This window comes from Pocillopora damicornis, chromosome 4 (assembly GCF_964200805.1).
Source record: "Pocillopora damicornis chromosome 4, jaPocDami1.2, whole genome shotgun sequence".
In the NCBI taxonomy this organism is placed as follows: domain Eukaryota; kingdom Metazoa; phylum Cnidaria; class Anthozoa; order Scleractinia; family Pocilloporidae; genus Pocillopora; species Pocillopora damicornis.
Window position 1 is genome coordinate 17,231,374 of NC_142673.1, and position 24,050 is coordinate 17,255,423.

The 24,050-nt window shown below is 37.4% G+C and overlaps 2 protein-coding genes across 2 annotated transcripts; one reads left to right on the top strand and one right to left on the bottom strand.

The window, feature by feature from the left end:
• Positions 1–513: 513 nt before the first annotated feature.
• Positions 514–5,687, top strand: LOC149047050 (extracellular tyrosine-protein kinase PKDCC-like). Its single transcript, XM_089205223.1, has 5 exons — positions 514–1,454; positions 2,614–2,748; positions 3,276–3,705; positions 3,983–4,183; positions 4,538–5,687. The coding sequence occupies exons 1-5, from the start codon at positions 855–857 to the stop codon at positions 4,621–4,623; spliced, it is 1,452 nt and encodes a 483-aa protein (XP_089061349.1). The 5' UTR covers positions 514–854; the 3' UTR covers positions 4,624–5,687.
• Positions 5,622–12,593, bottom strand: LOC113665639 (endoplasmic reticulum mannosyl-oligosaccharide 1,2-alpha-mannosidase). Its single transcript, XM_089205222.1, has 7 exons — positions 12,328–12,593; positions 11,131–11,973; positions 10,387–10,575; positions 9,589–9,776; positions 8,715–8,838; positions 7,653–7,847; positions 5,622–7,226 (listed from the first exon to the last, which is right to left on the bottom strand). The coding sequence occupies exons 1-7, from the start codon at positions 12,442–12,444 to the stop codon at positions 6,900–6,902; spliced, it is 1,983 nt and encodes a 660-aa protein (XP_089061348.1). The 5' UTR covers positions 12,445–12,593; the 3' UTR covers positions 5,622–6,899.
• Positions 12,594–24,050: the final 11,457 nt, after the last annotated feature.

The window sequence follows — 24,050 nt, forward strand, 5'->3', positions numbered from 1 at the left end:
GTACTGACTGAGGTAAACTCTGAAGGATGGTGGAACGCTCTAAAAACACACATAGAAAACTTAGAATCGCACACGTTTGAATTACTCCTCTGGCTATAACAGTATTTCTCTGCATTTCTCTGATTTTGTTCAAGTAGGCCTTTTTTTCTCCAAACGTTCAAAATATTTAGCTTGAAGTTTTTTATGGAACAGCAAAGAATGTCAGACATTTCAAATGGAGCCGGCTTCATATCATAAATAGATGACCTCATGGATGACAAGGGTATCCGTACCATGGAAATTAATTTAAAGCTGGAAGGCTGTCTTATTGTTTTGTGTGCAGCTTTCTCGCGTCAACGCAAGTAGAAACACTGTCTCAGGATCAGAAGATTGGAAAATGAAGACAGAACTTGAAATCAGTGCCCACTTGATTAGACAGGAAAATATGCAAAGAAAATTGAGCCTGGTGGCAATAAATTGCACAGGTAATGAAATGTCTGAACCTGATGATTTGCAGTCCATTATCTTGTGGGCGTTTCATATCATACGAATGGGCGTGATGTTTAAAGATATTTTAACAACCCTATTGAAATTATATTGTGATGCTCCCCTAATGATTTCCGTCTGCAACCCCATGCTATTATTTTAACACCCTTGTTAAGAAATAATAAACGAGCGCTATCCGTTTCACATGATAGCCTCGCTTTTGTTTACACTACCATCGCAAGGCATCTCTGACATTTGTCTAAAATGACTCGAAGATAGACACTTTCGAGTGCGTCTGTGTTTTCCTGGTTTTCCGGCCGACCGATCGAGATATGAATAATTTTATCATGGAGGAAAACTTTGCGTAGCGCAGACGGAATCTAATCGGAATGAAGCGCTTGCGGCGTCGATTTCTGTCGCAAACCGTTTTGACTTTCTTCTTGTTGATAGTGCTTTGCTCTTTATTAGTTCTTCTCAAAACTGAGCGCGAGATTAACAGCGATCATCAGCTGCGCGCTTCGGAAGTAAATAATTATTTTATCGACTTCCCTTCGCCGGCTTCGCACAGTTCAGTAGACTCAGAAGATGCAGCTGTCTTAAAAAATCTACAATTGGTAACTAACTATCAGGATAAAGAAAAAGGTCTGAAGTCTTTAACCTACTTGAAACAATCGAAAGACAACCACAACGCGCAAAGATACAACAACACGACGACAGACAGGAAATCATTTCTCGACTGCAGCGACGTAAAATCCATTCAAGTCGTGGAGAATATTGGTCGAGGTTATACCAAAACTGTTCAAAAGGGAATTCTCAGAGGCGTCGAAGTCGCACTAAAAAGCGTCCACATTGAAAACGAGGATATTAAAAGCTGTGTTTCAAATCCATCAGCGCCTAGATCAATTGAAGAGTGTTTCATTTTCGCCAAATATAAGCTTGCTAAGGAAATTATTATGCTGCAACAGCTGCGGCATGCAAATATTGTTAAGGTAAGTTAGCACGATCAGCATGAATATTTAATTGGTTTAGTGGACAGCTAATCATAACTTTTTATTTCCCATGTCAGGAAATAGCCATTATTTTTGGATTCCTCTCTCTATTCTATCCTTTTTCGACTGCACAATATTATTTATCAGAGAGATACAGATTTTAAATGTCTACAGTTCTTATTTCTGCTATGTCAAATTGAAAACCAAACCTTGTTTTTATTTGGAAATGTTCATTATATACAGTTGTTTTAAGGAAAGGTTGGAATTGTATGAGATGTAAATCTTATAATTTACCTGAAGTACCAAGTCGATTGAAAACTTGATTTGGAAATCACGTGAATACGAGCTGACTCATTTTAAAAGCTCAATTGATCTCTTGATTTTTTTTCTCACCTTTATATCCTCTTAAACGGCTTAGGAATGTGCTACATATATAAGATAACAGCTTTAAAATATACCACTTAAAATTCCTCGAGCTATGCTTAGGTAAGGCGAACAGATGATGACCCCTCAGTAGCCTAGAGTCGATGAGGATAAACTTCTCAATGTTTGTTTGAGTGAATAAAGAACATGAAGGTATTAGGTTTGTTAATATTTCCAAGGTGGCTGCAAAAACAGGCAGCTGTCTTGTGTCAAAATCAAAATCGGGTCGTGAAAAGTCAAGAGATTATTTCCTTCCGAAGTGTCACATCGGAGCAGCTGAGATCTATCTGGTGAAAGTTGATTATGATTTAAAGATAAAACCAAACAAGGAGATACAGACGCTTTTGAATTAACACGCAGAGTTTAGCTCCTATTTTAGGCCACAAGGTAAATAGGAAAATTCTAAGCGCAAAAAGGACATAACAGACAAGTTAACATTCCTACAAAAAATAACGAAAAATAACGTCTCCCAGTTCGGTGAAAAGGCAACATCCGACCTGGGTTTTCTGCTCACGGAATAGAACAAAATAAAAGTATAAGAAAAGAGCTTCAAACGCACAGTTAGGGGGGATCTCGTTTCGGTTGATCGGATGACAAATAAAACATCAGGATGTAAGGAACACATCAGGCTCAATTCAATATCTTCTTTAGTAGCCATAAGCACGACGCTGACTGAGCAGGAATGTAATCTTCGTCCTAGTATTGAGGTTTGTTCTACAGTATTTTTTTTCTCTAGCTTTTAGGTTTCTGTTGGCAAAATGAGTTAAACACAGCCGATCTCAAAAGTCGTGGCCTCACTATGGTAACAGAGATCGGTACAGAACTGAACGTCCTCACACTGGTGCAGTTACCATGGCAGGAACGATTTAGGGTAGGGAAAGATTTTTTTATTGGTTACAAAAGTTGATACTTCATAGCTATGATGCAATAAATGGAAAAAAGAGCGAAGAAAGAAAATCTGAGCCGTTTCGCGATTTATCTGTCACGATATCTGAGGAAGTATTCTTCGTGCAACATGCAAAATTATCTTCAGCTTGAAGCGGACTACATCCTATTAATTCGATTAAAATCAAAACGGCCAATCAGAACAAAGATACCCATCATCACCAGCCAATCAGAACTTCAAGTAAAAACGGAACAGGCTAATTTCTTGAGGCGCGCAAAACTGCAAGTCGCAATCGGCTTTGAACTGCAAATTTTTTCCATGTATTTTGCTCCGACGGATCTGAACTGTGATCACTACTGTACATACTGGAAAGATAAATTAGCTCTGCGCGCTATCCCGTACGAACTTCTTACATTGGTTGATCAGTAACGTAGGTTCCCTCTGTGCTATCAAATATTTTGCTGAGTACCAATAACAATGCTGATTATGGCATATCCTTCTTCTTTCATCAGATTTGTCTTGGCCTCGCCAGGTTACTGCACTACTTGGCCCATTCTCCTCTCGGACCGCTCTTCATCCGGGATTTCAAGCTATCGCAGTTTATCTTGGTCAGCGGTGAGGTTAAACTGACGGATTTTGACGATGTCGACAACGAAGAACCCAGATGTTCAGCGGACAGGGATTGTGTCGTCAGAGGGATTGCAAAAAATAAGACTTTAAAGTGTGTCAGTGGAAGATGTCAAGGGGTGGTTGCTGCTACAAATTTAGATAATGCCTGCCGGAATGTTATTAGTCACGTTCTTGTGCCGGGAGCTCCGAAAAAATTACGAGGCCATTTGAAGGAAGTCAAACAGAATCTTCAAAGACTAATCTGGAACACTGACACGTTTGTTTGGCATCTGGAAAGAGTTCTCAACCTTCTACATGCTGGGAAACACCGAGGTAAAAATTATTCACGAGGAATAAAACAACGCGGTGGTAATCTCCCTACAAGCTACCGCGGAGTTTTCTGTTGTGGATATGGCTGTGCCCCATAATCTGTTGCGTGTAAAACTTGTGAAAATCAGAATCTTGTGGAGAGGGTCTCGTCTTTCTCTAGCGCTCAAACTAATTGAGAAGGATACCTTAGGGTATACCTTGTGATCTTCGATTTTGAAAAATACCTCTCGAACTTCGTTTACATTTACTTTTCATATTGATTGACAATCTTTTTGTTTAGAACCGTACACAAGGCCGTTAAATTTGTACAGGAAGATCGTAAAAGCCGACTTTCCCACCTTGCATGACTATCACTGTTCAAACACACGTTTGCCTGGTGCCTGTGAACTAGCAGTATATGACATCGCTGAGGCCAAGTACGAGTGTGACATGGAAGAGGAGTGTATGGCTTTCGTTTCGACGGAAACGAAATTGTGGACGGGTAAGTAAGATCCCCCGAAGCAGTTGAGCATCTTTAGATTCAGAGTCAAAAACACAATTCGACAGGCATTGCTGAGGGAATGGTTTTGCTTCACAACGCTATTCATTCAGCTAACCGCGCATGCTACAAGCCTAACCAATCAGATGCAAGCTCTAAGGCCAATCAAACAGCGTAGCCCCGCGCTTTACCACGGTTCAGACAGTTTGCTTTTTTCCACTTTAAGCCCCTTGAAGTATTTTCTGATTTTTAATTGGGATTTCTTGGTTCTACGACACCCAATCGAAATGTAGGTAATGTAATCGTTAATTTCTAGTATTAATGAAAATTCCTCTTTTTTACGCATTTTGTCTCAAGGTTTCTTCATCGTACACTTAAAAAGTAACACCACACACGTCCAACCAAACGAAGACACTACAGTCTACATTAAACAGCCCACGTGAACGCGATGACCGTGTTGTTGTCTTGGAAGCAAAGTACTCCATTGAGCCACGGACACGGAGTTCATCATGGCTACACCTTCAGAAGCTTGCGTGAATTACACGAAAACACAGACATGGAAAGAATGGCTTGAAAGCACGGTTTATTTCAAACCTCCACAATTGGAGGTAGTAACGTATGCAACAGCTTGACCATAGTGATACACGTAGTTACTGAAACGCATGACTTTCGAAGCAAAACAGTTCCAACGAAGACATCGCAAATTTTTGGTTCATAACAAGCACGCAGGCCGAATGTTTGATGTCAATTGAGTAAAAGGAAAATTGGAGACCGCTAACCGTATCATGAAGCAGAACTCTAGCTTTGATTTGCATCAAGCAAACTACGGCTGTCAACTTTGCCAGCACTAGATCTAACACTGCAAGATCGAATGCTACCTTAAGTGTTTAAGTCAGCTTCTCTTGAATAGAAAGCCTCATTTTGTCGAGCATATTTTTACGAGACGCAGTTTTCAACTCGTGTAACTCTTCTAAACACCAGCAACCAAATCACGAGCAAATTTTGCAACACTCCAACTACAACCCTTTTCTAGAGGGAAACTGTTTTTTTCTTTAAACACCTTTGCTAGGCCAATCATGTTTCGTTTTACGCTTCCTTCAAGATGGCGCGCATTTTGTTCTGTCTTGATTAACTTTTAGCTCCCAAGAATATTTCGCCCTTTTTCCCGAACAAATCTTCACCGCATAAACCACCGCATATTTGAAAATATTTTACCAATTTTCCTCACTGAAAGTTCCCTGTTGGAGGAGAGAAATGGACGTCAAGTTGATTACTTCAAAATTTTCTCCATTGACTGCAGTGAGCGCAAAAGTCTGAGCTTGCTGAAAAACTGAATTCAAAAATCTTTGTGTTGCTGACTCGACGAGAATGGGGTGAAACAAAAGTACACGAGCAAAACAATTTCTAAGGTGTTTGCTGGGGAATAAACATAACAGACCACTTTCCATTGTGCAGCCTTTAACATGTTCAAAATTAAATAAACACAATATTTTCAAACGTTATAAAATATCATCTGCAGTGGAGTCCCTTCGTGACAAAATGTGAAGGAATTGAGGAATAAGTACCATTATATTCTATTGGTTCTTTTTAAGGGCTGCATTCAGTATATTATCAACACGAAATTAGTAAAGATAAGTTAACCATGTTATCGAATTGGTAAAAGCTTACGTTTACAGAGTTACTGTTGCATGGTAATCCTTTATTTGGACAGTGTCCACCGTTAAGAACGTCAAGTTTTCAATGAGTGTCGAAAGTAAGCCAGGATCACATTGGTTTTGCATTGCCGCGCTCCGTTCGGTCGAGAAAATCTGCGTTATATACCCCTAAGCTAATCAGATGCAAACTGGTCGCCGCGTTTTCCCGCCCCTTTAGCAGTTTGCTAGTCTTTCCTTTGGGCTCTCATTGGCTAATAATATAGTCAAGTTCGTTCTGATTGGCCGTTGCGACCAATAGGTTTTTGGCATTTCGACATTCAATTGAAAACTTCTCTAAACTGCGTGTTGATAGCTGATTTCAATTTCCACTTGCAAGCCGAAGATGTGTTACAACAACTTGCTTAGAAACGAAACGGAATAACTTCATATCAAGAGAATATCAGTTTATATTCTCTGCTGCATCACGAGGGTTGAAATCCCTTTATCTGAATTCTGTTTGAAATGAAGTATTTGCCGAAGTTATTCGCTATTGTGCCACCGTAGAAGTCAGAACTGAGGCCATTTTCAAAGGGATTGCATTGTGCAATGGTTCATCTCCAAGATAAACTAAAGATTTCGCTACAGAAGGTTTGCTATAAAAGCCTTTATCCGTGGTCCACTGCTCAGAATTTGAAAGTTTAAAACTTATGTCATGTGTGTTATCAATGAAGCGCGATTACCCGCGCGTGACGACCTTTCTTTAAGAGATGAAAGGCAAAAAAATTGGGACTTAGAACTACAACCACTAAATGTCAAGGAAACCTGCACCCTGTGATTTTCCCTAGCCCGTGGGGCACGTACGTGCGGAAAACCCGAGCGAGATATGCTATTCCTTTTCCATTATCTGTGTAGCCCTTTAAGCATGTAACCCATTGCACCTTTCGCGTGGGGACGTTTTTTCGCTATCCTAGCGCCCAGATTCTGTACTACAATTTTCAGCCCGGCCGCCCACTTTAAGCGCGACTGGCCAAAAAAAAAAAAAGGCTTCTGTTACCTTGATAGTATTATACCTAAAGTTCCATTGGCTAGGATTTCCTTATAGGCAATAGGTGTGCTTCTGTATTAAATACAAACTTATCAAGAGGCACCATGTCCACATCACTAAATAATAGGAATAAATACTTTAGAGTCTCCCCAAGGAAGAAACTTTCCATTTTGTCTCTGAATCCCAACTTTGTGTCTTTGACACTGTTCAACGACGAATATCCTCCAGTGCTTATCTTGGCATGTTGCTCGATGGCTTGGAATATGGACCAGCCATAATCCTGGTATTTCTTGTCTTTCGTTAGACGATAGAGAATAAATAATGATTCTACAGTTTCTGGTCGCAGCAAACAGTGGGCATCTAATGGCTGGAAAATGTTAAAAAAAAAAAAAAACACTCTTAAAGTGATGCTCCGATGACGTTCCAGCACCTAGAACAACTTGATGAACTCAGATGAAAGATATCTTTACTTTTTCACTAACAACCTCATAGTTAGCCATAGTTACATTCTTCTTGCTTACAGTGCACATGTGCGTGACCTTCGGGTAGCGTTATTTGACAAGCGATATTCAAGACGAACATAGCAATGACCTCAATCGTATTGCGTTAGTAACTTCAGTGAGGGTGTAGTTATAGGAAATTTCTACGCTTTTGTCTTCGGAGTTGACGAAACATCGAGATATCGAGACATAAATAATGATTTAAACTATGAGCACTGAATAGAAACTGAACCAAGATTTGAGAGTGACTAGTGTTGTATCCGTGTTACCAACTGCAGTGTTGACAAGCTTACCCTAACTTGAATATCTTCATGTTTGGAAGGCCCTTGGTTAAAGTAAACCAGTTCAGCACTCAATCCAGTCGGCATACGTTTATACATCTGAACACATGTCTCCAACAGATCCTTTGCAAATTGTTCGTATTTTTTGTCCAGGCCATTCTGGACAGCTAACATTAATGTTCCTGGCAGAAAACACACCAAATGGTCCTGCAAGCAAAGAAATTAGATTTCTTAAGGAGGACAATGAGAGCTTTTAGCAAGGTATTATACATTGAAGATGTACATTTAGGGACCAGTGGCTTTTTATGGCCGGGGGGGGGGCAAGGAGGGGTTAGAGGATCTAGGGGGAGTGGAGGGAGGATCAGTTGTTGTCAACAGAGTACAAGGTGGAAGGGGGTTTAAAAAATTGACTGCCAAGTGACTGCTTATGAAGGGGTAGGGGAGGGAGGGGGGGAAATTAAGAATGGTCACATAAGAAATGGTCACGTTTAACTCTCAACATGTTATCTTTTCATCTCCACATTTCATGTTAACTGAACATTTAGTAAGATTCATTTACCATGACATAAATTTGCATTTTGTTGCTGTCCAAAATTAAATGGGGAAATATTGATACCCAAAAATTATTTTGGGATATGATATTTGAAAATAAACATTCATTAATGAGATGTGTAGAACATTTGCCTGACGCAACAGATGAACCACAGTATGGTTGTAAATAATTTATTAAGCTAGTAGGTATACCACAGATTGGCAAATAAAGTACACCATTTAATGATTGGTGGTCAGGAATGCTGCAGAAGTGAGAGTGCTTGCCTCTCTCCAATACCACATGGGTTGAGGTTGTTTTTTGGTTTCCTAATTTTCTTCACTCCACTAAGAAAAAAATCTCTGAATTCCAAATGAAGCATATAATGGTGGTTATCACTATCATCATCATTACAATTATTATCATCACCATTATAAAAATCATTATTTTTATCATCATCATCATTATTATCATTATCATTATTATTATTATTATTATTATTATTATCGTTATTGTTAAAATTCTTACTATTTTTTCATACACACCATCTTAGGGCTGAATGTTGAGCCATGCAGAAGCTCACCAATGTACACCAGCTTGCTTGGTTCTGATTCTCTCCTCAAAAGAGACATGACTCCATCCATGGAATCTACAAAGTCATCTCGAAGCCTGGCAAGAAAAAAAAAACATTAAACTACTGAACCCAACCTTCCTTCCTATACAGAAGGTAGTGAGACAACAATACATTTGTGGCATTGGTTGATTCTTGCTAATCTCTAAACACACTTTCAGCGGTTTGCTAGAGATCTGTTTATGAAGCATTAAATGATTCAAACAGCTACATGTTTCTTGCAAACTACATAATGACAATTAAATGATGTATCAAGAAAATATGCAAAAAAGGAATATTCGCTAAACTTTTTATTAATTATCTCAGTTAGTACAGGCACCACAATAACTAAAGTCAATTTAGCAGGCTATATTTCACTGTGCAGTCCCTAAATTCAAAAGTTTGTTTGAATTGAAATTTCCCCCATTAGAGACATAAATTCAAGCAAACAAATCTTGGTCTGCAGACTGCAAACTAATGATTACTACAAGGAATTTGATTTATGCCTCTCTATCCAGCTTAGATAAATGCTAAAAATTTGAAAAAAATTCTGAAGATTTTCTCTCCCTCATTTTTGTTCATATCTCACCCTGCAGTTTTTGCATACCTGCTCCCTTGTTCCCTCTAACTGAGAGCATAGCATAGGCTAGAGGAACTGTAAGGGTGTGATAAAAGTAGCCAAGTCTTTCAAATTTTAACCAAACAAAAACAAAACACCCATAAAAACAAGCAAAAAGACAAACACAAACATGAAAGAAAACAAGATTATTATACCAAGCCCAACAGACTGTGTATATGCATTCTCTTACCAATTTTCTGTTTTCCCACTCTGTAGCCACTGCTTCAGAAGATACTCATAGTAACTGTCACCCCGAGCACCCAAGGTAATTGTTGAACCAGGTCGGAACTTGCCTGTATCTGCATTCACAAAGATTGGTACTAAGCCTGCCCGCTTTGGAAGGGCATGAATGTGACTCATTACTGTATCTACTGCACTCTGAAAAAAGAAAAAAAATTATTAACCTACATTTGCCACCAAAGAGGGCACACCTTTCCTAATGTATATATATAAAAAAAACAAAACAAAACAAATCTTTACATAATTCAAATTCTAAAAATATAAGGAATCAATTGACAAAGACCTTAAATAAATATATCAATAAATACAGTGTACAGTTTATAGTTACCTAAAAATACTTTTAAATAAGAGAATAATTTTAGATTCTGAATACCAAAACTTAGTAGTTGAAAAATGAACATTCTTTTCCTGGTTCTGATTTTTTCTACCAAGTTTTTATGGAAAAAGTTAACTACATTGACAACAAATTTTTAATGTTTTATTGTCAAGAGGAATATTATTTCTTTTCCTATTAGGAATAGAATTCTGGCAAAACTTACATAGCAATATTAAGAATTTCAACTAAAGTATTTCTTACATACAATTCTAACATTTCCTCTCATATGAAAATTACATCACCTACATTGCAATAGTACTTGAATAATTGACACTACAACAGTAAAATACCTTGCAACAAAAAAATGCTATCAAAGCAACATGTTGAACATGAATAATACTGTATTCCCCTGCGACACAATATTCCAGTTACCTTGTATTTTGCATCCCCAGTGGTATAAGTGAGATCTCGGAACTCCAGTTGTATGGTGGTAACCTCAGACACTGAGCTGTCTGGACCCCAGCGAGGAGGGTGAGCTGTACGAGTCAGCAGATTCACATCGGAATATGGAATGTTTGATCGCGAGTGAAAAGCTGGCAGGAGGCGATCCCCCAAATCAATCTGACACAAGAGATAAAAGGAACATAAACTATTTGCATTTGTTTCAGCTATATTGATGAAATACAATGACAGTAAGCCATATGCAGGAAATAAATGTTAGTTGAATAGCAAAAAAAAAAAAGATATACAAACAGTAAGTTAGTAAGTTAGGAGGGTTAACCTTTTCAGTCCCAAGATCTAATTAGTAATTCTCCTCACTATCTGCCATACAATTCTTATGATGTTACCGGTAGTTCAGAGAATTTGGTATTGGATCAACTGATAATCTCGTAATTGATATTCTTTTCTTGAGTTCCTCATCAGCATCAGAAATGATGTAAATGAAATGACAAGAAATAGAAGTAGCTTAGCACTAGTGAAGATCTAACATTTAGCTGAAACACAAACATGAAACATATGGCTGAACCATTCTATATGTGAATAATAAGTGTGTGCTTCAAAAAGCTGACTAGTGTTTGATGTTTGGAATAAAGGTCAGGCATTGGAAAAATTCATGCTTCAATATAACTTATCTGCTAATCCTTCCAAAGATATTACTTTTTCATAACTACTTACTGCTTTTCTCAAAAACAGGTCATCTCGTGACAAATGGTATGCACTCAGGAGTCCTCCAAGAACACGGATTGTTGTCTCAAACAAATTCACATCAACATTTTTCTCAAAGGTCAAGCTGTTGGCTACCCATTCACGAGCCTGTTGAAACTCTTCACGCAGGTTCATTAACAACATGGTATCTAGTGAATCAATAATTGTCAGCCCAATACCAAACCATTCACTATGCGATCTGGAAATGGGACGCAATTCATCATGACCCCATGCATATTTTTTATAACCCTCCCAGGCATGTCTAAATGCTTCTACAACCTTCTTTTGACGCTGACTTTGTTTATCTAATGGAAGTATGTTAACTCCATTTATGTTCAGAGCAAAATTCTCATTATTTTCTACAGGACTTGCTTCACCATCGCCAGCAGTGTCTGCTCCAACATCACCGGGCAGCTTATCCTCAGTATGTACACCTGTATCACCATGAATCTCCCCCTGATTTGTATCTTCATTTGAATTTAGATTTTTGTTATCATCTACATTGTCATCAATTGGTTTATCCCTATTTTTCAACTTTGGAGGCCCTTTCTTTATTACCAGGGCATGTTGCTTCCTGAGTTCTTCTAGTTCTTTCAAATTATTTTCAATAATTTTCTGTTTATTTACTCTGTTAAACTTTGGAGAATGTTCCTCAGAAATCTTGTGACCTTGATGACCTACAGTTTCATCCATATTGTCAGTTTCAAAGTTTTGCCACATTAGTCCTTTACGCCACAACAAAAAAGTGACACAACCAAGAATACACAGCAGGAAAATGAGCGATCTTTGAAAAGAAGACATGGCTCGCCACTTCTGCAGTAAAAAATAACAATAAATAACACATTTAGTTTAACGATGTAAACAAATTTCGATTCAGTTTACGCAAAGATGAAATTCAATAGCCATTAAATTTATTTATCCATAAGTCTTTATAATACAGTAGATTGTGACGAAATTCATGTAACTGTGTCTCTTTGAAAATTTATGCACACGTTTTAACCTTCATTCCTTTTCTGCTGCGATGCCCTGCAGCGTTCTACTAATCCAGTTCCGCGTATTTAATAGTTTATGATCTTTGTTTTCACATGATGGAACGCTCTTACTCCACTCGAAAGTACGAACACCAACAATCGGCTACACAAGTGCCACACATTGTCGGTCTCTTACCCTATACAGTGAGGTATGTCGACGTCCCTTGCTGTTGTCATCATTTTTGTCGTCATTATTCCACGGCATGGAAACTGAGATAAAATCTCTCGATCCCTCTCTCTGAATGGAGCTCATATTTTCAAGGAACGGTGTGAAAAAATACGGGACATAGAAAAGTTTTCCTGAAGAGGGTTTAATTAGATACTTTTCCGCTTACTCATGATCAAAGATTTCATTAATAACACCGATTGTCCGCCATTTTAACATAATATTTTTGCTCCCAGGCTCCTAGGTCAAAATTATTCGTCAAAGAGACTGGTTCCGTAATTTTGTGGAGAAGCCAAGCCCAAGAGAACTACAGATGAATGAAGGGGTAAGTTTCTAAAGAAACTGTGGTGCTGCGTCGGTGGGAGAGTATAGAAGGTAATTTAGTGTTAACAACTGGGTTGAAAACGTAAATTAGCCACCGTAAAGAGTAAAAAAGCTGACGTTTCGAGCGTTAGCCCTTCGTCAGAGCGATGGACGAAGGGCTAACGCTCGAAACGTCAGCTTTTTTACTCTTTACGGTGGCTAATTTACGTTTTCAACCCAGTTGTTAACACTAAATTACCAAGAGAACTACAGTTTGATAAGGAAGGAGGACACCGAAAAAAGAGGGAAAGAAATGCTATCAATGCTTTTTTACTATTTTTCCAGATCACTCGCTTCTAGATATCTGAGATTTATATTGGAGAGGTAAACAAGCTTACGAATTCATGAATTCGTGAGGTTGTATGACTCATCAAACAATCGCTTAAAAGACATAAGTTATGACGTGTCACTATAAAAATTGTCACCCCCCGACTGAAAATGGCTACAAACGTTATAAGCTCAATCAAATAGAACCAACACAGTCCGGTATAAACAAGCTCTTCGAAATGCGCCGACATATTGAAGTCACAGGTGTAGGCGCAAGAATTTGTACTATCATTTTTTGTTAGTGTTGGTGTTTCATAGTTTCGTGTTAGGTGTTTATTTTCTCGTCTTCCATTAGTGTCCTTTGTCAGTTACCAGTTTTGTACTTGTTATATTTATTTGCATATCGTATATATATTGGTTGCGCGTAATTTATTTGGTTAGTTGTCTAGTTTGTGAAAATTACCGTTACATATCTAGCTCTGGGTTTCATGTTTTCGTCTTTGGGTTGGTCACATTCGTCTTGTAAGTATCCTTGTTTATCTCACTTTGTCGTTTTCCAGTACTTTCACTCATACGATGTAAGTTATTTTATGCTCATTCGCGTGTTTGTAATTTTGTCATTTTCAGTTACCGTATTCAACAATGTGTCAAGTTTGTTCTAGTAAAGTTTGAAATACGCGTGATTAGCGTTTGCGGCTATAACAGGCTCTTCAGAAACCCCTGAATTTTCAAATTTGATACTAACTATAGTAAAATGTATGTATGTTTATATGCGCTCTTGGTGAAATCAGGGTCAAGTTGTCACTTTGATATAACAAACAACGCAAATGGTTTCTTTAGAAGGTATCATCAGTCTACTGTGTTAATAAACTTTCTCTTATAGCACTAGTCCTTCCAGCTGAAAAAATATGCGAATGTTATTTCGAAATGTGCAGCGCTGAAGTTTCGAACTTTCGTTTGCATCGGAAAAGGACAGATATCAGAATTATTCTGATTGGACTTTGCTTCAAAGCCTAAATGTCAACGCGCTTCGAAACGTAATTGGGTATGCACGCACGCGAAAAATTTCGTTTGAAAAATCAAGACACCTTATTGAAACAAAGTGTTCTTTATCTTATGTAGCTGTTTGTGTTTTTCTCATTTTGTTAACTGTACAATTTTATGGTCATTATTCCACGATGATGAATTTATTTCAAGCCACGCTGTTGGGTTTGTTAATAGCGATGTTGGTAAACTTACAGCCGACTACGAAACTAACGAGCCCGAAGCTGTGTAACATCAACAACAATTATAACAGCTTCTATGCCTGTACCTAAGTGCGAAAAAATGGAGCAAATGTTTGCGCAAATGAAACAAGAATTAGCCAGACTGAAAACAAGAAATCAAGAACATTCAGGGAATCCTAACTGGATTCATTGTTCATGATGGAGAGGGTTAACTACTTTTTTTAGAATGGTTCAGCGGAGCAATTACTGCGAAGTCTCCGTAGCTAAGTAAATATGGTCAACGTACCAGAGCCGTTTTAATTCATATTGAGTTCGAGGAAGAACCAAGCTTTCCAGGGTTTGATTCACTGAATAAAATGGGATTTAAATAATTTCAACAGCTTTATGCGCAACCTGTATGTGAACAATACACAAAGGGTAATTTAAGTGTCGAATTTTCTATCTTTATATGAAGCCTGGCCAGAGAAGAAAAATTAAAACTCTAACATCTCAACTCGTAGGTCGAGTAAATTCTTCCTTGCTTAGAAGACCAGTAAACAAACTGGCGATCTGCTTTAAGCTTGGATTTAAAGCAACTTTTTAATCAAGGCAGAAAGCTAAATTTGACAGTGTGAATGATATAATTTAAAAAAGATAAAATCTGTTGTGTTTTGATTCCTATATGTTTAACATTGCGATGATAATATAATTTAATTTTCCCCTCTTCGCTTCTCAGCTGCCACTTATCGTAAAACCCTCAGTTGGGAATGGCCTGGCCAAATTTAGAAAAGACAGTTTGAAACCTTCGTTGAATTTACAGTTTACAAGAATTGTGCTGAACTTTACAAGTCTGGGAAAAAGAACAGCGGCTTGTACATAATCAATCCTGTTGATGGTTTTTAGAGAGTTTGAAGTCTACTGCGATCAGACAACAGACGGTGGAGAATAGAAGGTTTTCAGAAGAGATTTGATGGCTCTGTGCATTTCTTCCGAACTTGGAGTGACTACAATCGGAACAATCGGGGCTTCGGAAATTTAAGGGAGGATTTTTGGCTCGGACTGGACAAGATCTACCGCCTGACTGTGACTGGTTAATAAGAGTATATCCTATTATAGTCTAATTTTCGGAAAGGTATTAATTGAAAAAGAAGATATTTAGAATCGCGGTAATCAGTTTCCCTATACCCTACCTAAGAGACGTCAATCACTGTACTAGGAGAATTTTTTGCTCATTTTTTGACACAATCAAAGATTTTTTAGGCTTTATTCTTGATCAGTTTTGAGGGAGGCTTCTTGTACTAATCCATAAGATTGTAGAACTTCGACTGAGGCTTCTTCTTGCTTCATCGGGTCAAATAAGAAGGATTAACTGACGAGTGACAAGTTGATTTCATCCGTGAGCTTAAACTGCAATTTATATTAACTTATCTAGGGTGGATCGCGGGAGTAAGATTGGTTAAAGGCAACCATTAAAAAAACTGGCAGGTGTCTGATCACTGCAGGAGAACGGTAGAAAGAAAAAATCCAAACTTCTATGGGGATTCAACCAGTTTTTTTCCACGTACAAGTTGGAAGAATGTGTTAACTGCGCTAAGAACTGACATTTCAGGAACGGATGAAATGTTACTGGGTCCTTTGTTTCCCTTAAGGAACAGTCCGAGCCATAGACAGTTTTGTCTATACCATTTCCTTTGATATGATTGGTCTATACAAAACTAAAACAAACTGATATGACCGAGAGAGGATTGGGACGATACTTTTTCTTGCTAGCTTTCTCGTGAAGGCCAGGTTGTAATGAGAAGGAGACAGCAGAACATAATTCAAAATTTCAAGAGATATAATTGACTTATTTATTTTTCTACTGCTGTGCTACAAATCCAATTTTCGATAGACATCTCATCTCTTCTCGCGCGCCCTGCTATATGTTGCACGTACACGAATTTTGCTCGCAGTGTTTTTTTATCAAATTCTATCCACTTCCCGGGTGAGATGTCTGAAAGACACCTCGTGGAAGGTAGCGACTAATGAAATAAAAGACTGTTCTTAAAAAGGAGATATGATCATCCGTGAGCTGAAACGAAAAGCAAAAGGACCTTTAGGAATACTGAGAAAATCGATAGCTGGCAGAAGCCATGACGCCTCGACGGCCTATGACAACAAGTCACAACAGCAACGGCCGTGCACTCGAACTTAACCAACTTTCACTCGACTTCTGTTTTCATAAATGTTAAGCACTTATATCAAGGTTTACCGTAACATTTTTCTTTTTTCAAAAAAAAGAACAAAAAAAATCTCTCAGTTCTCTACTTAAGTGAGTATAGCTTAAACGCTATATCTTATAGTTTTTATCTAAAATTGGGAAACGAGAAAAGGACTGTAAATGTTTCAGATCTGATCGATGACAGTCAGTCCCTTTTTCTGTCATTGGGAAGTACAAAGCCAAATCTTGACCATAGGCTGCTTTATAAACTCTCGGTTTCTCAGTTCTTTAGTTTTTTGCGGTGGTGTTAGAAATCCATGTCTTCGGAAAAAAATACCCGTCATCGATGTAACAACAAAAATCATGAGAATCACGGCAAAGGACTTTTCACCTGTAGCGATTACCTCAGAATGTCTACAGTGCAAAACATGTTTTAGTTTTAGTTTTAGTTTCTACGTTCAAGGTTATTTTTCGATGAAATTTTCAAAGTCCCACACACACCTGTCATCGATGAAAAGAGCTGCAACAACCATCATCAAAAGAACTGCGATCAAAAACTTGTTCATCTTGATATAACTTTACGTCGGCTTGCTGGAGATTACTCTTCGTTCAAAGCTACTTCGATCCAAGATACCTCGAATCATGCAGACGAGATATTTATATCGTGTGAGTCTATTTTCTTTTGTTTACTTTTAATGACTTTGTGTTTTACATGTTTTGGCCAATTAAAGCTTTTGTTTCAGTAGTCTTCCGGCTGATGCAGCTGCGGCATGATGATTTTTTGTTTTAAGTGAGAGCAGCACAAGAGCCTCTGCACTGATTCTGAAACAATGTGATAGGTGACTTCTTGGTGAGATGAAACTTCCTTCATAGCATCTTAAGTTAGTAAAATGTAAATGAAAACAGAAAAAACAGCTATATAAGGTTAACGAATGCCATTTCTTTTCATTATGTTTTTCTTTTGACCAGAATGACGATAGTGGTAACGAAAGTTAACGGAAAGCATGAAATATTTGAAAATGAAATAAGAAGTAATTGTAAATTATTGTGGCTGTTTATATCCACTTTTCATAAGCAGTTTTGCTCGTTTTTTACGATTTCAATTTCAAATGTGATATGAAGTGTCTATCATCTCAAATGACGAGACAAAGATGTCTTGAAGGGAAAGTGCAAGAACTGGAATACAGATATGATTATTTGGTTATTCCAAATGCCTACAACAAATCCTTGTATTTGAATATTCATTAAAACAGAAAAAAATTAATAACATTTTCATTCTTATTCGTACATAAGTGTATCTAAAGGAAGTAAATTTTTTTTTTGGAAAAGAATAAGTCTCCAGCCACAGAGATGCACGTTTGTTGTTTAAAATCTCAATAACTGTGATCTACATATTCTTTCGGTCATAGGTGAGCATACAACTATTTATGAGACACTAGAAAGTGATTCATTGAACACGACTGCGGGTCATTTTAAACTCCTGTTAAAGGTTGTTTTCTGTAATTGTCACAAATATGTTGAGGTGGTAAAGTTTCTGATTGTCAAAAATGTCAGAAAGAGATTGAAAAAGACTTTCAATGAAATACATTTGGGAACGTGATGGAAAATAACAGGATAACTCTGCGTTGTACTTGGATATCTTACTGTTCTCTTATTCAAGTAAAGAGAACACCGAAAACTCTTTGAGCAGCCTTCTATGACGACCAAACAACACAGGACCCGAAAAAAAGCGCTCTGTTAACGATTTACGTGGATGGGGTACTTCTCACGCGCAATTTATTACTGATAATTTGTGCTGAACAATATCGGATAAAAAACCTGACATGGCGACATTCTTGTCGGTGTTGTGATAAGAAATACAAAGATAAATACACAAATGATAAAAATTAGTAAAATGAGGAAATATTCGTTAGCTTAAATTTGTTTACCAAAAAAACAGTTCGTCGTGAGTCTTTACATTTGCTGGCTCGAACTGATTTGGTTTTTAGAAAAGGAAACGGTCTGAAACCGCAAGAAACACACTCGAAAAACTTTCATTTAAAACTTTATTACAATGTACAGAGCTTATATTGCAGTGACAATTGATAAAAACAATATCTTATTGCAAATTTGCTGTAGTTTTCATTTTACTGGTAATTTCTCGATACTTTCAATTTCCATGAGGATTTTTTCCAGGTAGTTAGTTTGGGATGAAGATCATTTTCCTCAGGTCTGTCTTCAGATTCCTGGACAGCTACAAAAGTTTCACTTTCATCATCTGCAGTTGAATCTTCCACTATCTCGTCTGGTTTGCATGGTAACTGGTTTTTCTGCCATTAGCTTTGCCCATCTTACCGCAAGGGTGACGACCGCGATGTTTTCTGCCAGCATCACTGTATGAAAGGAGAAATAAGAGTCTTATGAAATACAAAAAAATATTTGAAAAACGGCCTAAGTCGGCAGTTGAAGTGTGTTACTGCGGCATTCCCACTCAGTGGTTTCTTTCTTTTTACGTTTCTAATTACTTTTTTGTGTTTTTTTACGCACATTTTTCTCATTGTTTCCGTATTCTTTTCATTCAAGGCGATTTATATTCTGTTAGATTTTTTCGCCTAATTCTGCTTTGTTTAATTTCTTTCGTAAAAGTTTCTCAGAAAAAAAATTTAACATTGGAGTATCAGTGATTCCTTCACTGCGATCGTCTTTAGTTTTTCAATCCTTCGTGCTCACAAGTCATACAACCTTTGTAAGTGTCTTTCCATGTCCGACTGTATTTCCTGTGTTGTTTTGCGTTTTCCTATTCCCTTTACTTCGTAATAACTTGTAATTATTTGTTACTTTCGCAACCACGATCAACCGTAATAAAAATAAATTTAAAATGTTCGCGCGTTGAAATCTGACTTGTTGGCAGTCACAAAGTGCTTGCATGCTGGTCGATTCAAGGGATAGAAAAACGTTTTGAGATGTTACCATGTAAAAAACTGCCTGCGAAGACTTGCCTGTTTCATTTTCAGTTATAAAATAAATCAGAGCTCTATACATTTTATAGACCTAAAAACAAACAAACAAACAAACAAAAACTACGTTACGCTTTCACCTGAAGTTTGTTGTTTTAATGAATATATTGCCTCCACTTACTCCGTTCAGCAATACTTATGACTGAAAAACATTTGGATTTCATATCAAGCCAGTTTTGTAGAAAATTACCTATCATCGATGAAAAGAGCTGCAGCAACCACCGTCACAAGAATAGCTACCCAAAGCTTATTCATATTTCGTGACCTTCTCTGGGTGTGTAAAGAGTTCTTAAAATCTATGAAGGGGATCTTACTTCAACGCAGCCAAATCTGATTGTTTGGACGAGATATCTATATCATGCGGGTCTTTAACTACAAAACATCAATGACTTGGAGACATCTATTCTCTAAAGTTGCTGATCACTACTTGTTATGCAATCACCTTGACACTATGGACAGAAACAACACGCATTGTTCTGAACCTATGACATTTTCAACTGGTGTCTTGCAGGTGAGGCTAGAAAATGGGGAATAACAGTCAATGGAAAATATTTCCGCCGTCATCTCTTAATCAATTTGTCACCAATAACCTCATGCGTTTGAACAACACTAGAATAGGCACTGATTACCGATCTCATTAATGTGAACCAATGTTAAATATTTTTCTTTTTTTTTTTCAAAGACCAAAAATTTGGAATTCCTTATCCAGTGATAAAGGGCATTCTGCATGAAACTTCTGCTTCTTTTAAAAGACGTCTCCAAAATTTTTTACTAAATTGATAGATATACTGACGATAAAGACCGGTGGTCTGGAAAAAGAAATTTTTCCAATGAACGCGTATTGCTAAATACATGATATTTTCTTTCTTTTTTTAAAGCAAGGAGGCCTCCTTCGGCCTTTACAAGTCCAGCACAATGTGCATTATTTCTTACCACCGTTACCCTGGTAATCGATACTTATCGCTGAAAATAATAATCAGTGAGCTAGCTGATAAAATGGAGCTCACCTAATCTTTAACGGTTTGCAGAGGGTGAACAAAAATTTCGGCGAAATAGTAAGAGTAATCGCATAAAATAACTATCAGTGGGCATGCAAAGTTGAAGTAACCTCCCTTAACTGAAGTTAAGTAAGCATTAAATTTCACGCTGCTTTCTTTATTTTTCTAATGTTCTCAGTTTTTTTTCCCATTCACTTTTTATTGAGTTTCTCTCTTTGCTTTGAACTTTTTTGATAAATCGGTACTTTACAAGGAGAGATGTATATACAGAAAGCAACGTTCGGAATAAGGTTGACACTTAGATTTAGCCGCGCTGAGTAATTCACATACAACGGGAATGAAAATGTTCAGCTGCAACTGAAAGGATCAAGTCACAGTTAAGATGATATTGTAACGCTTGAACACCTGTCGGAATTTAACATGTTCTGCCTAAGAACACAACAAGTTAATCAAGAACTGATTTTCATTTTTCAAAAAACACTTTCCCTCCACCAAGAGGCCGAAAAAGATAGGGGGAGATGTATCAGCTCGATGTTAGGCTTGGGATGCTTCCAACCTTGTTTTAAAAATATCTAACGTACTACATTGGAGCAATAAGATATCATATACTCCTTTTGTATTTTCTACAGAGTAGTTCCACTGTGACGCCCTCTATGACATTTTCAGAAGGTAGCCAATCTAATCTCACCCCAGAAGCACCTGTTTCAGATTTCACAAGTCCAGTATAATGTGCGTTGTTTCCTGCCACTGCTACCAGGTGACTGAACAGCAAGCAATAAGCAGTGAGTTTGCTGGTAAAATAGATCTCACCTGATCGTTAAGGGTTTTCAAATAATTCCAAAAGATATGAAATGAAATAACTACCAGTGGGAACGCAGAATTGAAGTAATGCTTTGGTAAGCATTAAATTTCGTGTTGTTGTTTTAATTTTATATTTAAGTACTATTTTTTTAAAATTATTTCTTATCGAGGTTCTCTCTTTGTTTTCAACTTTGTCAACAAATCGGCATTCTAACAATGAGAGATGCAAGTTACAGAAGGAACAATCGCAATGAAATTGACACTTATAATTAGTTGAGTTCAGTAATCCACATATTTCGTCAATGAACATGCACGTTTAGTTGTAACTGAAGTATCAAGCCATCGTTAAGATGACATTGTGAACCTTGACCACCTGCTGGAGTTTAACAAGATCTGCCCAAAAGAACGATAAGCCAATAAAAAGCTGATTTCAATTTTTTAAAAGGACTTCACCTCCACTGATCTTTAACATCAACACATATTTACTGGCTTGTTCGTCCCCCCTTTGTCTCCTACAAATTTCACAAGTGCAACGCAATGTGCTCGCAGTTTCTTACAGCGGCGATAGGGCGACTGAGAAACAAGCAGTAATCAGTGAGTATACAGAATGGATGCCACCAAGTCATTAGCAGTTTGGACATTAAAATGGACCCGCATGGTATAAATACCTCGTCCGAACGATCAGATGTATCAGAGTTTGAAGCTACTGACAAGGAGAATTTGTACGCTAGAAGAAGTTTAAGATGAACAAGTTTTGGGTCGCAGTTCTTGTAATGATGGCTGTCGTAGCTCTTTTCATCGACGACAGGTATTTGTGTGACTTTATAGAGTTGTTCTAAAACATAGAAAACAAAAACTTAAACAAGTCTTAAAGTTTGAAAACGCTGAGAAGATCGCAGAAGGTGAAAATGTTCCAAACAGTAATTCTGAAATTCTAAATTTTAAGAGTTGAAAGTAAAGTGGAACTGCATTGGCTCCTCTTTCTTTTGCTGTGTGATCTATCGAAAAAACTCTCGCCATCCTCTCAGCAAACAGAATCAAAACTAAATTTTGTTCGCTTGTTTTTTTCTCGAGCTCCAAGCAGTTTGCATGTTTCTTTTTTATTTGGGCTCTCATTGCCTTATGGGTGTTGTAGAGATAATTTTTTTTTTTTCATTCTTATAGCGATGCCTGGAGACGTCGCCGCCGTCGTCGCCGTAACGGTAAGATGGACGAAGGTGCTGATGTAACAAGCCAGTTGCAAGATTCAGCGGACGAAGGAAAAGAAATTCCCATACACGCTAAAGAAGTTATTGAAGCTCTCCAAGACTTGGAAGATGAGTACGATCTTCATCCAAAACACGCCGGCAAAAATTAATAATGAAAAAGAACAACAAGCACCGAAAAAGTTGAAAGTACAGCTTCACACAGCGAACAAGGATCGATAACAAAGCTTTGATTTTTTTCTGAATTACAATTTGTCACTTTTACTGTTGTATATGAATAAAAGAGAAAATGAAATATCGGTTAATACACTTGTGTTCCTTTTATCTCATCACGCAACCCTTTCCTAAGTTACAGTAGTTTCCTTCATATAGATACGACTACAACATCAGACTAATATTAAAATGTTGCTTAATTCTTCTTTCCTTTCTCTTTATTCTCTTGACTCCTAAGAGTGACAAGCATTTCATTTGTTCTTACAGTATCATCCCTAAATTGCACTTTAAGATCACGATAATAAAGGAAATGATCTCCAACTTTAGAAGATCTTGATTGATAAACAAATTGTCCTTGTCTGCACCTTATGAAATGCACAGATAACGGTATAAAGATTCAGCACACCAATATTAGGGTGCAAAGGCTTAAGCCACACATTTTGCCACTGAGACAACCTGAATGGGTGTAGGGTAATTAAAAAGTATCAAGCACGTGATCCCACAGATTCCTGTGAAGATCTCTATTTTCTTGTTAAGCGTTCAATCAATCTCACTTTAGTGACTATGATTTAATACGAGCATACAGGGAGTATATACCATATACCAACTCCAGTTATCATTATATAGCCTTGTGCTTGACCAGGACTGCAAAACAGGATTTATATACAAATTGTTCAATTTCGTGCCGTTGTTTTCATTTTCCTTTAAGGTACTCTGTTTTTTTTTAACTACTTTTTTATTGATCATCTCTCTTTCACTTTGAACTTTGTTAATAAATCGGCATTTTAATAACGAGAGATGTAAATTAGAGCGGAAAAGAAAGTTTGGAAAGAAGTCTTGAAGTAGTTGTGTTTAGAATCCAACGTATTTCGTGAATGAAACATGTTCAGCTGTAACTGAAAGAATCAAGTCACAGTTAAAATGATATTGTGACGCTTGAACACCTGTCGGAATTCAACAAGTTCTGCGTAAAAGAACGATAACACGATTCCAGAGATCACTGGCAGTCAGTTAAACGCTCAAGTAAGTGATGTTAATATCACCCGCGGGCCATCTGTTATAAATTTCACAAGTTTATCAATCAATGGGTATACAGAATGGATGCTTTAACATTAACAATTTAGTTTGCTCGGTTCTAATTAAAGCTAAATTAAAACCGCAAGATAATGTTTGGGCTATAACTATTTGAATTAAGACAGCGATCACTTCGACAGAAAACAGTTTTGACGAGATCCTTCTTTGATTGCAAATTCCTACGTACGTACCATCATGATATCTCTTTCTAAACTTTCCGACAATTTTCAATAGAATAGAAAGTAATGTAGGAGGCCTTTGGTTCTGCTTTCCTTCGCTGTGTGATTAACGACGATTGATGTTTGGAAAAGACTTTGTCCATAGATCGACATTTTCACAGAGAGATATAAATTACAGATAGAAACGTTCGG